Raw genomic sequence first — 15,356 nt, 5'->3', positions numbered from 1 at the left:
TTCAGCTGATGTTGTAAAGCTTCCTTTGCATATAAAAATATATATTGGAAACAAAAATATACTGGAAACTTTGTGCAATAAATAACAAAAAGGTATTAAGAGCACTGAGCAAGGAGACCAGTACTCAAGAGAGCCTTAAGGTCACTAAGAAAGTTAGACCCATGATAAATGATAGCCTCCTTCATCATAAACCACTTCTCCCTGACTTGACAAAATGTAAACTTTAAAAATAATAATAATAATAAAAAACCACACAAGAAAGATGAAATAAAAAGTGAAAAAAAGAAATTGCTGGGGTAGGAGCAACAGCAGAGTGCCACCAAGGTAAGAAATATTCTGACTTCTCTCTCATGTCCAACAAATCTTTGGATGAAAGAAACATGAAAATGAACCATGCTCGTGACACTTTGTATGGCTTGAAAAGAGATTTTTTTCATTTCAGGCATCTGAAAGATGGGAGGTTCCCTATTTATCTTAGCCATTCCTCCACACCTAAGAGAGCCCTTTTTAAAGCCTGGGAAATGGAGGCAGGCGGGTGTCTGTAACTTTGCTCCATTTACAGCACTAATTCTAAACATCAGAAGTAGTTATAAATACAGAGAGAGTGGCAAAATTGTACAGCAAGTCATTCCTGCCAAGCCATCGTTCATCATAATGACATCATAACCCTGGAAAGGAACAAAGTGTAAAGCTTTCATTTTTCTTCTTCTCCTGTCATTGTTGTATAAAAAGAGCATTAGACACATCTGCTTCATAGCCCCAACTCCCCCACTGCCTGCAAGGAGAATGGATGCCTCCAGGGAAAGGACTATTAAGGAGAAGCAAGAAAAAAGAGAAAGAGGTTATTGGAAATCCAAGCACATTGATGTATCTGTTGATTCAAAAAGTAAAAGCAGGTGAAAAATGTGCTTAAATTTGATCTCTGGCAGTTATCAGTAGAATACACTCTGGAAGGCTGAGCTGAAAGAGTTTTCCCTCTGCCACAGGACAGTGTTCAAGAGGAATCTTCAGTGTCCTACTAACTGCATCTTACTATTTCTGTGAATAGGATAGTTTCACATCTTGTACAGCTGAGACCTTCTCATCTCTACAGCATCCAGAAAGAAGGTTGGAGTGAGGTGGGGGTCTCTTCTCCAAGGTAAGAAGTAATAGGACAAGAGGAAATGGCCTCAAGTTGTGCTAAGGGGAAGTTTAGTTTGGACAATAGGAACAATTTCTTCACTTAAAGGGTTGTCAAGCTGTGGAACAGGCTGCCCAAGAATGTGGGGGAGTCCCCATCCCTAGAGTGACTGAAAAGCTGTGTAGATGTGGTGCTGAGGGATATGGTTTAGTGGTGGACTTGGCAATGCTGAGTTAACTTGATGATCTTAAAGGTCTTTTCCAACTAAAACAATTCTATGATTCTCTGAAATTAGTTACATGGCCAGCAGGAGCAGGGAGGTCATTGTGCCCCTGTACACTGCACTGGTTAGGCCACACCTCGAGTACTGTGTCCAGTTCTGGGCCCCTCAGTTTAGGAAGGATGTTGACTTGCTGGAACGAGTCCAGAGAAGAGCAACAAAGTTGGTGAGGGGTTTGGAGCACAAGCCCTATGAGGAGAGGCTGAGGGAGCTGGGGTTGCTTAGCCTGGAGAAGAGGAGACTCAGGGGTGACCTTATTGCTCTCTACAACTACCTGAAGGGAGGTTGTAGACAGACGGATGTTGGTCTCTTCTCCCAGGCAGCCAGTACCAGAACAAGAGGACACAGTCTCCGGCTGCACCAGGGGAGGTTTAGGTTGGATGTTAGGAAAAAGTTCTATACAGAGAGAGTGATTGCACATTGGAATGGGCTGCCTGGGGAGGTGGTGGAGTCGCTGTCATTGGAGGTTTTCAGGAGGAGACTTGATGGGGTGCTTGGTGCCGTGGGTTAGTTGTTTGGGTGGTGTTGGATTGGTTGAGGGGTTGGACGTGATGATCTTGAAGGTCTCTTCCAACCTGGTTTATTCTATGTATTCTGGTGTAAAAGTGAGCAGGAGCAACAGCCTGACTGTACCTCCCTCATTCTCACCCCCTTTAACCTGGGGGAACTGGTAAATATTGTTGAAATGAAAGATGGACAGAGGACAGGAGTAAATTTTCTCTGGAGAATGAAAAGTCTGACTAACTTTGCATGCCTCTTATCATTTCTATCTAAGGTTAGAGTAAATGCCCCTTACCACAGAGCTTAGCTGTACAGGAAGTCTGTCAGAGGTGCCTCCTGGATAGATTTTGGTAGAAGACTCCAAGAATTCATTGACAGGAGAAGACTGAGTAGCTCCAGCAATTACTCCACCAGGTGACAATCTTTGCTCTTGTAAGAGCTTTATTCTTGAACCTAGCGTGGAAAAGGCACTCCATAATAAAAATATTCTGAACACCACTTTGCCTACAGCAAGCAGAAAGAAATGAGTCATTTGGAACTATCATCACCTGGATTTTGGGACAATTCCAGATTTTCAGAAGGTAACTGTAGTAGTTACGAAGGATATAAACTAGAGTTACCAAAATGTTTTTAAACCTTCTGAGTACTTCACAAATCTAACAAATTTATACCCCCTGAATAATCAGACAAGTCAAAGTTATGAAAAATCTAAAGAAACCTTAATATGCCACAAACCACCACGATGAAAATGGACTAGAAAGAAGTGTAAATGAGTTCATTTTGTTGTGCATGACCACTGTCATGACCTCTAAGCTAAACACAGTCCACCTTCTCCTGGAATGTGATAGGAAGTTGCAGCAATGAACCTCCTCTTCTATTATTTATCTGAATTTCTGAGAACAGAAATCCAAAGACTTGCACCACGGCTGTATTGGAAGGAATCAGACATGAAATGAGCCAGAAAGCTGGAGACACAAGGAAGTCAATTCTTAAAAAGGGTTGCAGTAAGTAAGAGGTGGAACCTGCAGGGAGGGAGTGGACCCTAAAGTGACCAACATCCCATGGACATCATCTTCAGGATAAAGCTAAGCTGAGACAAATTTGAGACTTCCCCATGCCTGCCCACCGCAGCCCACAATGGTGACAGTGATGTCATTGGGTTGGGTTCAATATTGATTTGTACCTATTTGTGTCTATTTCATTTATTGTTATTATTTTCACTGAAGCTGGTTTACTTCCTTTCCCGAGCCATCAATCTCTCTCCCTTATTCTCTTTTTCATCTCTTTGGGAAGGCAGAGGGGTTCATAGGGAGTTTCTGTGACTCATTTAGTGGCCAGCCCAGCCCTAGTCCTTGACAATACTTAATTAAGCCACAGACAAAATTCTTATGAATACCGGTACATGGCAGTCTGCAGAAATTCAGTCACAGGAAAGGTTTAATTATCTTGTGTGTCAAGTCACATAGAAAGGTAGTGGATGAAAGGCAAAGAGACATCCCACCCATCTGCATGTCCATATTCTAAATACTGTTATTTTTCTTAGCATAAGAAAAATAGTTTCAACTGTCATCTGATGACTTTCAACATAGCCAGTATGTACTGCTGGTTTGAATCTGCCAGAAGATCTGGTGTTAAGAACAATGGAGATGGGACTTGAGATTTGGTGGGTTCTATTTCTGGCACAGTAATACTTGCTGCGAAACTGTGTAAGTGCAGAATCACTGAATCCCAGCATGGTAGGGGTTGGAAGGGTCCTCTAGGGATCATCCAGGCAAACCCCCCCCTCTCCTAAAGCAGGATCATCCACAGCAGGTTGCCCAGGATCACAATGCCCTGGTGGATTTGGAATCTCACTAGTGAAGGAGATTCCACAACCTCTCTGGGCAGCCTGCTCCAGGGCTCCAGCACCCCCACAGCAAAGAATTTTTTTGCTGTGTTTAGGTGCAACTTCCTTTGTGCCCTTCGCCCCTTGTCCTAACACTGTGCATCTCTGAAAAGAGTCATGTCCTGTCCTCCTGACCTCTGCCTTTTAGATACTGATCCTGCATTGAGATCTCTCCATTTGCTCTTCTCCAGGCTAAACAGCCCCAGGTCTCTCAGCCTCTCCTCCTCACACAGTTGCTCCAGTCTGCCCAACACCTTTTTAGCCTTCATTGGCCCCTCTTCAATAGTTCCCTCTCTCTCCCGATTTGGGGAGCCCAGAACTGGACATAACACTCCAGATCTGGCCTCACTAGGGCAGAGTAGAGCCTACCTTTCAAAGGCACAGACCGTCACACTGCCAATACTTCTGTGGGATTTCTGATGACCATCACCACCACAAACAATCACTCTTTAGCATAAACGTCCCTCTCTTCATTTGTAAAACACATATAGTACAAATAGTAACACATCATCCACAGGACTGCTGTGAGATATAATTAATAGCTGTAAAGCACCAAGCTCTGTGGCTGAAAGCTCACAATGCAAGAACAAAGGGTTATCAGCTCTGCAACGTATTATCGTCTCTCCAGAAAAAGTTTTTCAACAGAACTTATCTATTTCCTCCCAGTATTTTCACTCTATACATGAGCAAAAAAGATCTTGCACAGCAGTTCATTAAAAAAGGAAAAAAAAAAAAAAAGGAAAAAAAGAAGAATTAAGAACCTATCATAATTTCACACAAGTAATCTTCGCCCTGCTACCAGCCTACTAAAAATGTCCATATTAAAGACAACCCTGGGGCAAGCTTTTGAAAATAAATTATTTCCCACACTCCATAAGAAGAGATGATCTCCAGAAATAGGATAGTTAAATTTATTTAAACACCTATAAATGAAGCTCTAAATGAATTTAATGGTGCATAGTAAATTTAAAAGTTGCTTTATGGGGAGCAGAATTACCAAAATCTAGCACTGTTAATGAAGTTGCTGTAACTAGTGACAAGTCACTTACTGAGAGAGCTCAGAACTGCTGAGGAATACAAAGTCCTTTAAAGGAACTTCAGCTACATAAGCATATATCTTCTTTAATATCTTTATCACTGATCTGGGTGAGGAGATTGAGGGCACCCTCAGTAAGTTTGCAGATGACACTAAGCTGGGAGGGAGTGTTGAACTACTTGACAATAAGAAGGTTCGTTAGAAGGACCTGGGGATTGGTGGGCCAAGGCAACTCTAGGAGGTTCAACAAAGCCAAGTGCGCAGTCCTGCACTTGGGTCACAACAACCCCATGAATGCTTCAGGCTTGGGGCAGAGGGGCTGGAAAGCTGCCCAGTAAAGGCAGATCTGGGGGTGTTGGTCAACAGCAGCTGAAGATGAGCCAGCATTTGCCCAGGTGGCCAAGAAGGCCACCAGCATCCCGGCTTGGATCAGCAAGAGTGCAGCTAGCAGGACCAGGGCAGGGATTGTCCCCCTGTAGTAGGCACTGGTGAAGACACAACTTGAATCTTGAGTTCAGTTTTGGGCCCATCACTCTAAGAAGGACATTGGGGTGCTGCACTGCGTCGAGAGAAGGACAACAATGCTGATGAAAGGTCTGGAGAGCAGGTCTGGTGAGGAGCAGCTGAGAGAACTGGAGTTGCTTAGCCTGGAGAAAAGGAGGCTGAAGGGAGAACTTCTCACTCTACAACTCCCCTAAATCTCCCCTAAATGAGGTTGAAGCCAGGTGAGAGTCTATCTGTTCTTCCTAGCAACAAGTGATAGAACAACAGGAAACGGCCTCAAGTTGCACCAGGGAAAGGTTTAGATTGGATATTAGAAGAAACTTCTTCCATGAAAGGATTCTGAAATACTGGAACAGACTCTCCAGGGAGGTGGTTGAATCATCATCCCTGGAGATGTTTAAAAGATGCAGAGATGTGTTGTTGAGGGACATGGTTTAGCACCAGACTCAAGTAGAGTTAGATAATGGTTGGACTGAATGATCTTATAGGTCTTTCCCAACCATAACGATTCTATGACATTTTCAAAAATACCATGATTAAAGAATCTTTTATTTTGAATCCTCCCCCTTTCTCTTTTTTCATTAGAGTTGGGTGGGTTTTGTTGCCTCTCAGAACAGAACACCACTAGTGGTTTTGGACAAATAAGAATATTTTAGTGGATGAGACAAGGAAGTCTTATTTCTCACATCAAACAAACATGGAAGCTGCGGAAATGAGAATAAAATCTACATAGTTTAAGATCAAATACGATTCTTCAGAAAGGTCCTCACAGCTGTAGCACTGAGCTGCCACAATATGTGTAGAAGCTTTTCTCTTGTCCACTGGGAAATCAGTATTTATTAATTCTTTCAGGATACAAAATAACTGGAAATGATGAACTGAGGAACTTTACACTATCCTTCATTAACATTTTCAGACATTTTTGCCCTCCTTTCAGCTACTTTTATTTGCAGCCTTCTGAGCCACACAGAAGGTCATGAATATTGACTGTGTGTTACTGAGGAAATGGATTAATGCTCCTGTTGTAATGTATCTAACCAAGACGGTCATAAACTACAGAGACTCTTGGAGTTTGAGGAAAAAGTTCATCTAAGTGAGCTTCTTGTTAGTGCATTTTTCTTGCAACATCTTACTTCTGTGATGTCTGCTTCTTATTTCTTTTTCTCCTGTATTTCAGAGATTATATCCTGCTTCCATAGAATCATTTAGGTTGGAAAAAGACCTTTAAGATCATCCAGTCCAACCATTATTTAATGCTACTTAGTTCACCCCAGCTAGTAATCTGCTCTACTTGAAATAAATTCAAGCTGAGTTCTCACAATATGTTAAGCTAATCTTATTTATGCTGTCACTGACAAGAGTAGTCTTTCCTTCTTACTCCACAGGAGGAAGGTCTTCTCCTGCACCCTTCCCTCTTTCAGCCAGTTCTATAGGAGCATGAGTTTGACCAAGAAATCTATCTGTCTAAATGTTTTTTTCCCTGGGTTAGCTTTTGGTTGGAACCATTCCCTGATCCAGATTACACATGGCTGCACAAGCAGAGGAATGAGAGCAAGTGGCATACTAGAAATGCACTGGCATTTCCCTGCTTAGAAAGCAGCCCTGTGGAGAAGGACCTGGACAACAAGTTCATCGTGAGCCAGCAATGTACTCTCACGGCCAAGAAAGCCAGTGGTCTCCTGGGCTGCATTAAGCAGAGTATGGCCAGCAGGCTAAGGGACGTTCTACTCCCCCTTTATGCTGCCCTATTTAGTCCACATCCAGAGTACTGGGAACAGTTCTGGTCTCCCCAGTTCAAGACAGACAGGGAACTACCAGTGAGAGACCAGAGGAGGTGACAAAGATTCGGAGGAGACTGGAGCACCCCAGTGAAGAGGAAAGGTTGAGAGACCTGGGGCTATTTAGCCCAGAGAATCAAAGACTAAAAAGCGATCTTCCTAATGCAGATCATTGGAGTAATCACAGACTCTTTTCAGTGGTGCCCACTGACAGGACAAGGGACAATTGGCACAAACCAGGACACAAGAAGTTCCACATAAATAAAAACTTCTTTACTGTGAGGGTGCCAGAGCACTGGACTAGCTTGCCCAGAGAAGTTGTGAAGTTTCCTTCTCTGGAGAGGTTACAAACCCACCAGGACAGGATCTTGTGCAACCTCATCTAGACACACCTGTGTTAGCAGGGCAATTGGAGTAGATGATCCCCAGAGTCCCTTCCAACTCCCACCACTCTGTGATTCTGTGGCAGGACAGGTAAGTTGAAGATAGTCACCTTTTTCAGCAGCACACACTTGGATTAGCTGGAAGTGATCATGCAGCTCCAGCCTTGGCCATTCAAAGGCTAAAAGGCTTCTGTTGAACTCACTATTGATCATTTGGGTTTACTCCACAGTGGGGAACCCCAAAAGCACTTGGAGTGAATTTATAAGTTGCCTGTACTCATTTTACTGTCCTGGTTTTCATGTAAATCTTCATGCCTCTAGCTATTTTGGGGAAGAGGGTAAAGACAACTCTCCATTCCACTCGGGTTTCTTGTTCCTCGGCAGCTTGATAGGCACACAGCTCTCAGCCATGGACACATATCTTATTTGTCTGAATGAATGGAAGATTCTCAGCCCAAAAGCATCCTCAGAAGAGTCAAGCAACTTATATTCTGCTTATTATTGCCTCAGGCAACATAGTGATGTAAAGTATCTGGAAAGGTCTCTGTTAAAGATTCAGATCCCAAGGAGGACTCAAACCAAGAGAGTCATTACAGAGAAGATGATTCAGAGACAAGCAATCTCACAGGTTGCATCATTCAAAGATTTCAACTCTTGTGAAAAATAAGTAGAAATATTTATGGATAAAGCCAGTCAAACACAATACCTGCTCTTGCTCTGATGTGGAAGTCCTGAGTACTATCAGAATCTGCAGGTTGCTCCAAACCCAGGTATGACTTTATGAGGAAGCTCAGCTCTGTGAATGCCTCATCCATGTCATCTGCAGAAAGAAATTACATGTTTCATGGTGGAGAGAATCATAGAATGGTTTGGGTCAGATGGGATCTTAAAGATCCTCCCACTGGATCAGGTTGCTCAAGGCCTCATCCTGTCTGGGCTTGAAAACCTCCAGGGAGGGGGCATCCACAACTTCCCTGGGCAACCTGTTCCAGTGTCTCACCACCCTCACTCTAAAGAACTTCCTCCAAATATCCAGCCTAAATCTCCCCTGTTTCAGCTTCATTCCCTTTCCCCTCATCCTATTGCTACAAGCCCTTATAAGAAGTCCCTCATCAGCTTTCTTGTAGCCCCCTTCAGGTACTGAAGGCCACTATAAGGTCTCCCCAGAGCATTCTCCTCTCCCAGCTGAACAGCCCCAACTCTCAGAGCTTGTCCCCACAGGGGAGGTGCTCTGGCCCTCTGGTCATCTTTGTGGCCCTCCTCTGGACCCCCTTGAACATTTCCATGTTCTACTTGTGCTAAGGACAGCAGAACTGGATGCAGTATTCCAGATGGGGTCTCACAAGAGCAGAATAAAGGGGGAGAATCACCTCACTTTCACATAGGGAAAAAAAGAGAAAAGGCTTTTATCAGTACAAAGGTACAAATCACAGCAGTCTGACACAGAAATGCATTCTTAACTCATGCAGCTCATCTCTTTGGGGGGAAAAAAAATCTTCATCTTCATAAATAGCACATTCAAGAAAATAACCTGAAATTCAGCTCAGTTTCTGCACTCACCTAAATATTCTCTTCCTGCAATTTGGTTTCCTGTGTGTTATTTCTTTAATGCTATACTGAAATTGTCAGCTCCAGATGCTCTTGACAATAACTATAAATACAATATTGCATGTTACAAGGATATATTTCACCATCACTATGGTGAACCACAAAAAGCACCTCCCAAAAAAGGCAGTCAGGGAACAAACTAGAACAGGAGTCTTCTCTACCACTTGCTCTTCTCAAATCCTAAATAATAAAAAGCAAAATTTTGTTTTAATGAAATATCTACAGCCTCAAGGTTCCTTGAGGGAATCAAGATCAGAGGACTGGAGCACTTCTCCTACAAGGACAGGCTGAGAGAGTTGGTATTGTTCAGCCCGGAGAGGAGAAGGCTCTGGGGAACCTTATGGAGGCATTTCACTATCTGGAGGGGATCCACAGGAAGGCTGGAGAAGTGATAGGATGAGGGGCAATGGTTTGAAAACTGTAGCAGGGTGGATTTAGGTTGATATTAGGAGGAAGTTCTTTACAATGAGAATGCTGGAACACTGGAACAGATAGGTGGTAGAAGTCTCATCCCTGGAGACACTCACGGTCAGACTTGAGGGGGTCCTGAGCAACCTGCTCTAGTTGGAGATGCTACTATTCACTGCAGGTGGGTTGGACAAGATGACCTTTGAGGGCCCTTTCCAACTCAATGCATTCTCTGATTCTGTAATTCTGTTTCAAACTGGTGGATTCGAGCAATTTACTAAGCAGAAAAGTCCTACAAGGAGAAGCTTTGCAGCAGCCTCTTCTTTACAGTGAGACGTTGCCAGACTGTCATCTCAACACCTGAAAAAGTCCTATCCTGCCTAGAGATATTAGGCCTGTTAGATCAAGAGCACCTCTGAACTCTGCCCAGAAACCAACACTTTACACAGCTTTTCAATCCCTCCACAGATGGTGACTCCACCACTTTCCTGGGGAATCTGTTCCTGGGCTTGACAAGTCTTTCAGTAAAGAAATTGCTCCTAATACCCAACCTAAACTTCCCCTGGCACAACTTGAGGCTGTTTCCTCTCGTCCTATCGCTTGTTACCTGGAAGAAGAGACTAACCCACCTGACTCCAGCCTCTTTGCAGGGAGCTGTAGAGAGCCACAAGGTCTCTCCCCTCAGCTTCCTTTTCTCCAGTCTGAACAACCACAGTTCCCTCAGCCATTCCTCACAAGGCTTGTGCCCTAAACCCTTCACCAACTTTGTTGCCCTTCTCATTCTCCAGCACCTCTACATTTGGTTTGATTTATAGCTGAGATTAAAGCACAACTTGGACACAGCAGAGGAATTCAGTCCTGATAGATCTGAAGAACTTTTGGATTCCTGGAGCAAGAAATTAATTTTTTTTCCACAATGAGAACACCCAGATATTGGAATAACCTCCCCAGGGAAGTGGTGGAGTCCCCAGCATTGGACACTTTGAAGATTCATCTGGAGACGTGCTGGGCTGTCTTACCTCAACTGTGTTTTTGCTGAGAAGTGTTGGACTAGATGATCCATGAGGTCCTTTCCAACCTGGGATTCTATGATTTTAGGAATTAAGAGATAGCTTAAACCGCTATGCTTAATGTCAAACCATTTGTCATTCTTTTTATTATTTGCCTGTGGCCTTGCATAGCACTTTTGGTCCATCTGTTGGTGTGACATTAGATTTATGGTATAAAGGAGATTAACTAACCTGTGTTGACTACTGCATCAAAGAATCCTGGATCATCCTGACTTATTTTGATGTACATGTCCACTCTGGAGACTGCCTCTTCAATCTCTGGCCGGCTGAATAATCCTTTCCTCCGCAGATGCCCCTCATATTTCTCCTTGTTCGTTGGCACGAGCAGGATATACCTGGGCTTGAAGTAGGTATTTTTCAAGCTACGCGCACCCTTTAAAATTAAGCAGAGAAAGGCAATGTTTTATTGTTGAAGTTGTAGATGAGTTTTGAGATAATTTTATCACAAATTACTATAAAAGCAGTGCTGGAAACCTCTGTCCAATTTAGGTCTCAAGATATCATAGAATCAACCAGGTTGGAAACGACCTCAGAGATCATCAAATCCATCAAATCTAGCATTGAACTTCATAAAGAAGGCGTGTTCAGGGTGAGATGCCCTAGAACCATAGAGTACCAGAAAGGTCCAGGGATGGACTGGAAAGTGCAAAATTGTTATCCTACCCCATAATTCTGCTATCTCTTTATAAGCTGACTGTACAGCCAGTTCTGTCTCTTTTCTCCCTTCTCTCTGCTCCTGGGAACATGTGAGCTTGTATCTCTAGTATGGGGGAGGATTTTGTGCCTTTCTGTGGCCTTGAGCAGTTTGGCTAAGTTTGTCTATACAGTTCTGGCCTGGTTGGGCCTAATTTAAGGAGGCATGGGGGCAGTGAGAGAAGAGCACTTAGGTCGGGGTATTAAGGCTTGGCTGGGGAGAATATCTTTCTTGGTATGTAGAAGGTATTATGGATTTGTGTATTTTATATGCTTTGCACTGTAGTATGTAGTTATGAATAGCATTTCCATTTAAACTTTGTAATTCAATCCAATCCATAGTGGAGTATTTTTCTTTACTCCTTTGGGAAGGGGTGAAGATCTCTGTCTCAGTCCTTAAGCACAGACAAGATAAAAACAGACCTGGCATGAAAGCAAAGACTTTGAGAAGTGGAAACACAGGACACAACGCATAGGACTACAGGCATGGGATGATAATGGATAGGGCACAGTCTTGGCAGTAGACGCCTCACAGCTATAAGAATCTCAGTAATAGTCAGTTAAAAAATAAAGGCCTAGAGCTGGACAAAGCTAGTTTTATGGGTAACAAGAGCATCTAACATACATAAGGAGCATGATATACAATGAATATATTTATTTATATTTACTTCTATTATTTACTTGTGTCTCTGCAGCTCTGTAGAGGAGTATGTGAGTCTTGGTGGACCAGTTCACCATGAGCCAACAATGTGCCCTTGTGGCCAAGAAAGCCAGTGTATCCTGGAGTGAATTAAGAAGTGTGGCCAGGAGACTGACAGAGGCTCTGCTCTAGTGAGGTCACATCTGGAGAACTGTGTCCAGTTCTGGGCTCCCCAGTTCAGGCAAGACAAGGAACTCTTGGAGAGAGTCCAGTGGAGAATACAGAGATGCTGAGGGGACTGGAGCATCTCTGAGAGACTTGGGGCTGGAGAAGAGCAGCCTGAGAGGAGATCTTTTCAATGCTTAGCAATATCTAAGGGATGGGGGGGTCAAGTGGATGGGGTCAGACTCTTTTCAGTGGTGCCCAATGACAGGTTAAGGGGCAATGGGCATGAACTGGAACATAACTTCTTTGCTGTGAGGGTGGTAGAACTCTGAAGCTGGCTGCCCAGAGAGGCTGTGGAGTTTTCTTCTCTGGAGAGACTCCAAACCCATCTGGACATTGTGACTCTGGGCAACCTGCTCTGGGTGACCCTGCTTTAGGACTAGATAGAATAGAATAGAATAGAATAGAATTAACCAGGTTGGAAGAGACCTTCGAGATCATCGTGTCCAACCTATCATCCAACACTACCCAATCAACTAAACCATACAACCAAGCATCCTGTCAAGCCTCGCCCTGAACACCCCCAGTGACAGCGACCCCACCACCTCCTCAGGCAGCCCATTCCAGTGGGCAATCACTCTCTCTGTGTAAAACTTCCTCCTAACCTCCAGCCTAAACCTCCCCTGACGCAGCCTGAGACTGTGTCCTCTTGTTCTGGTACTGGTTGCCTGGGAGAAGAGACCAACCTCCGCCTCACTACAACCCCCCTTCAGGTAGTTGTAGAGAGCAATAAGGTCACCCGTGAGTCTCCTCCTCTCCAGACTAAGCAACCCCAGCTCCCTCAATCTCTCCTCATAGGGCTTGTGCTCCAAGCCCCTCACCAACCTTGTTGCCCTTTTCTGGACACGCTCCAGCAAGTCAACCTCCTTCCTAAACTGAGGGGCCCAGAACTGGACACAGGACTCAAGGTGTGGCCTAACCAGTGGAGTGTACAGGGGCAGAATGACCTCCCTGCTCCTGCTGGCCACACTGTTCCTGATGCAGGCCAGGATGCCATTGGCCCTCCTGGCTGCCTGGGCATGATGATCCCCAGAAGTCCCTTTCACCCTACCAGTCTGTGATTCTGTTTCTGGAAGAAGAGTGAGACACATTAGCTATTTTGCCATTACACCCTTGGTTGGATTGTGCAGCTCCTTTAATTGCTCTGCAGGTACTGATGGCTACAGAAGCAAAGGGAGAGCACTTCAAAGGTGTTTGCTCCAACACATAACTCTGTTTCAGAATCACAGCAGCTTCACTAACTGGAAGTGTAGACTCAGCAAGATTTAACTTTTAAAATTTGTCTCAGTCTCCTTTATCAGTACAAGATATACTCTAGATTAAAGGGAATGAGCAGCTCTAAATTTTGAGTCTCAGCCCACAGACCATAATTAAAATTTCTTTTAATAGTGCTAAATCACTTTTGTTATGAGCCTCACAGAAGATAATGGACTTCGATAACTTCTATTCAGATACATAACTCACCATTATTGTTTCTCATCTGCTAGCAGAGTCCACAGTGATACAAAACTATGCATAATTACTATGTGATCTTGAAACTTCAGTGAGAAAGGAGTTTCATGGCCATCTGGCCATGACGGTAGTTTTGGTAGTATCTAGTGGAAGTTATGGTCACTGCCTATATCATTGGGTTAACCTACCTATGAATAAACATGATGTTCCATTAAGTTCTTTCTCCTAAATGATTTCATAGTCCATCTCCTTTGTGAAGAATTTACAGCTCTAAAAGGCACCCCATTTCATTACATTTAGGCTTCTCCTAGTTTTCTCCCCCTGTAAATTTAGGGTCTGTCTGGCAAGACAATGAAGACACTCAATGCCTATTGCCAACTGTAGAGACAGTTCTCACAAGACTGAGGTAGAAGAGGAAATGCAACTGCAGAGATGAAGTTATTCATTTGCAATTTCGTATCTGTCAAGTAACAGGCACTTAGGAGCAGAGTTGCAGCATTACATTGTTGACTACATGAGCAAGGAGCTGCTAATTTTTGAACGCTGACATGCTGCCCTTCAGGTATTTGTACATCTATATGCAAGCCAGTAAATGTGTACACATTTATTTGGGCCAAAGGGGACTAAAACAATAAGGTTCTTAACAGAAGACTAGTTTTTCAATCAGCAATTTCACAAACAAAATAATTATCTTAAAATTCATTGAGTTTAGTAACAACTTTTGCTTAAGTCTCCCTAGTCATTCCCCTAACTTTCTACAACTCAGAATCCTGTGTTCACCCTGCAGACTCCTGCATATCTTTTTTATCTCTGTTATTCTTTTCCCATCTGTTATGGAGTGTAGCAGTGTCTGTTAGCTGACTTGTAGAAATCCCCTAGAGATGAGCCCTGAAGCCACTGAAACCCAGCAACACTCAATATCACACTGGACAGCCTGTAGAGCCTCTCAGTTTGGAAGTTGATACAGATGGACCTTGTTTTGCAGAAAGAATTTAGAAGGAAATGTAGCCTGCCTTTCCTTTTCATCACCTCAACCTCTAGCTAGTAAATCTTGATCTAAGATAATGAAAAGTCTGTAATTAGAAAATTAGCTAAAAATGTTATTCTTTTGGGAGACTAGTAGATAGGTTTTGACACTTTGTTTGTGACCTAGTTTCCTAACACAGCGTGACTTCTGAAGTTCTGCCATCTGTGCTTGTGCACCTGACAAACCACAGAGAGGGGAAAGTAATCTCTCAAAGATATTGCATCTTTTAATAGTTCTGCCCAACATACTGCCTCAGGCCTGCATGCATCCACCATTGCTTCAGCAGCAGGAAGAAACAGGGCATTCTCTTAGGGATGATCACTAGCTGTGCAGCAGCAGAAAAGGACCTTGGGCTGTTGGTTGACATCTGGCTAAAAATGAGCTGGCAATGTGCCCAGGTGGCCAAGAAGGCCACCAGCATCCTGGTCTGTATCAGCAATAGTGTAGCCAGCAGGAGCAGGGAAGTGATCATGCCCCTGTACTTGGCACTGGTGAGGACAAACATTGAATCCTGGGTTCAGTTTTGGGTCCCTCACTCCAAGAAGGACATTGAGGTGCTGGAGTATGTCCAGAGAAGGGCAACGAAGCTGGTAAAGGGTCTAGAGCACAAGTTTTGTGAAGAGTGGCTGAAGGAACTGGGGTTGTTCAGTCTGGAGGAAAGGATCACCATGGGAGACCTTCTTGCTCTCTACAACTCCCTGAGATGAGTACTAGGGGACAATCACTTCTGGTCATGCTGGCCACAC

At 43.8% G+C, this 15,356-nt stretch overlaps 1 protein-coding gene across 3 annotated transcripts in view; it reads right to left on the bottom strand.

Annotated features, from left to right (window-relative positions):
* Nucleotides 1-15,356, bottom strand: part of LRGUK (leucine rich repeats and guanylate kinase domain containing) — a 68,722-nt gene that overhangs the window by 15,208 nt on the left and 38,158 nt on the right. For all 3 annotated transcript variants that reach the window (XM_054178679.1, XM_054178680.1, XM_054178681.1), the window contains 3 exons: nt 10,745-10,946; nt 8,194-8,307; nt 2,197-2,354 (listed from right to left, as the gene is read on the bottom strand). In XM_054178679.1, the coding sequence (XP_054034654.1) occupies nt 2,197-2,354; nt 8,194-8,307; nt 10,745-10,946 (474 nt within the window). The remainder of the gene's footprint in view (nt 1-2,196; nt 2,355-8,193; nt 8,308-10,744; nt 10,947-15,356) is intronic.

This window comes from Dryobates pubescens, chromosome Z (genome assembly GCF_014839835.1).
Source record: "Dryobates pubescens isolate bDryPub1 chromosome Z, bDryPub1.pri, whole genome shotgun sequence".
NCBI lineage: Eukaryota > Metazoa > Chordata > Aves > Piciformes > Picidae > Dryobates > Dryobates pubescens.
Note: the sequence above shows the minus strand (reverse complement) of the source record. Positions and strands in the feature narration are given on the sequence as shown.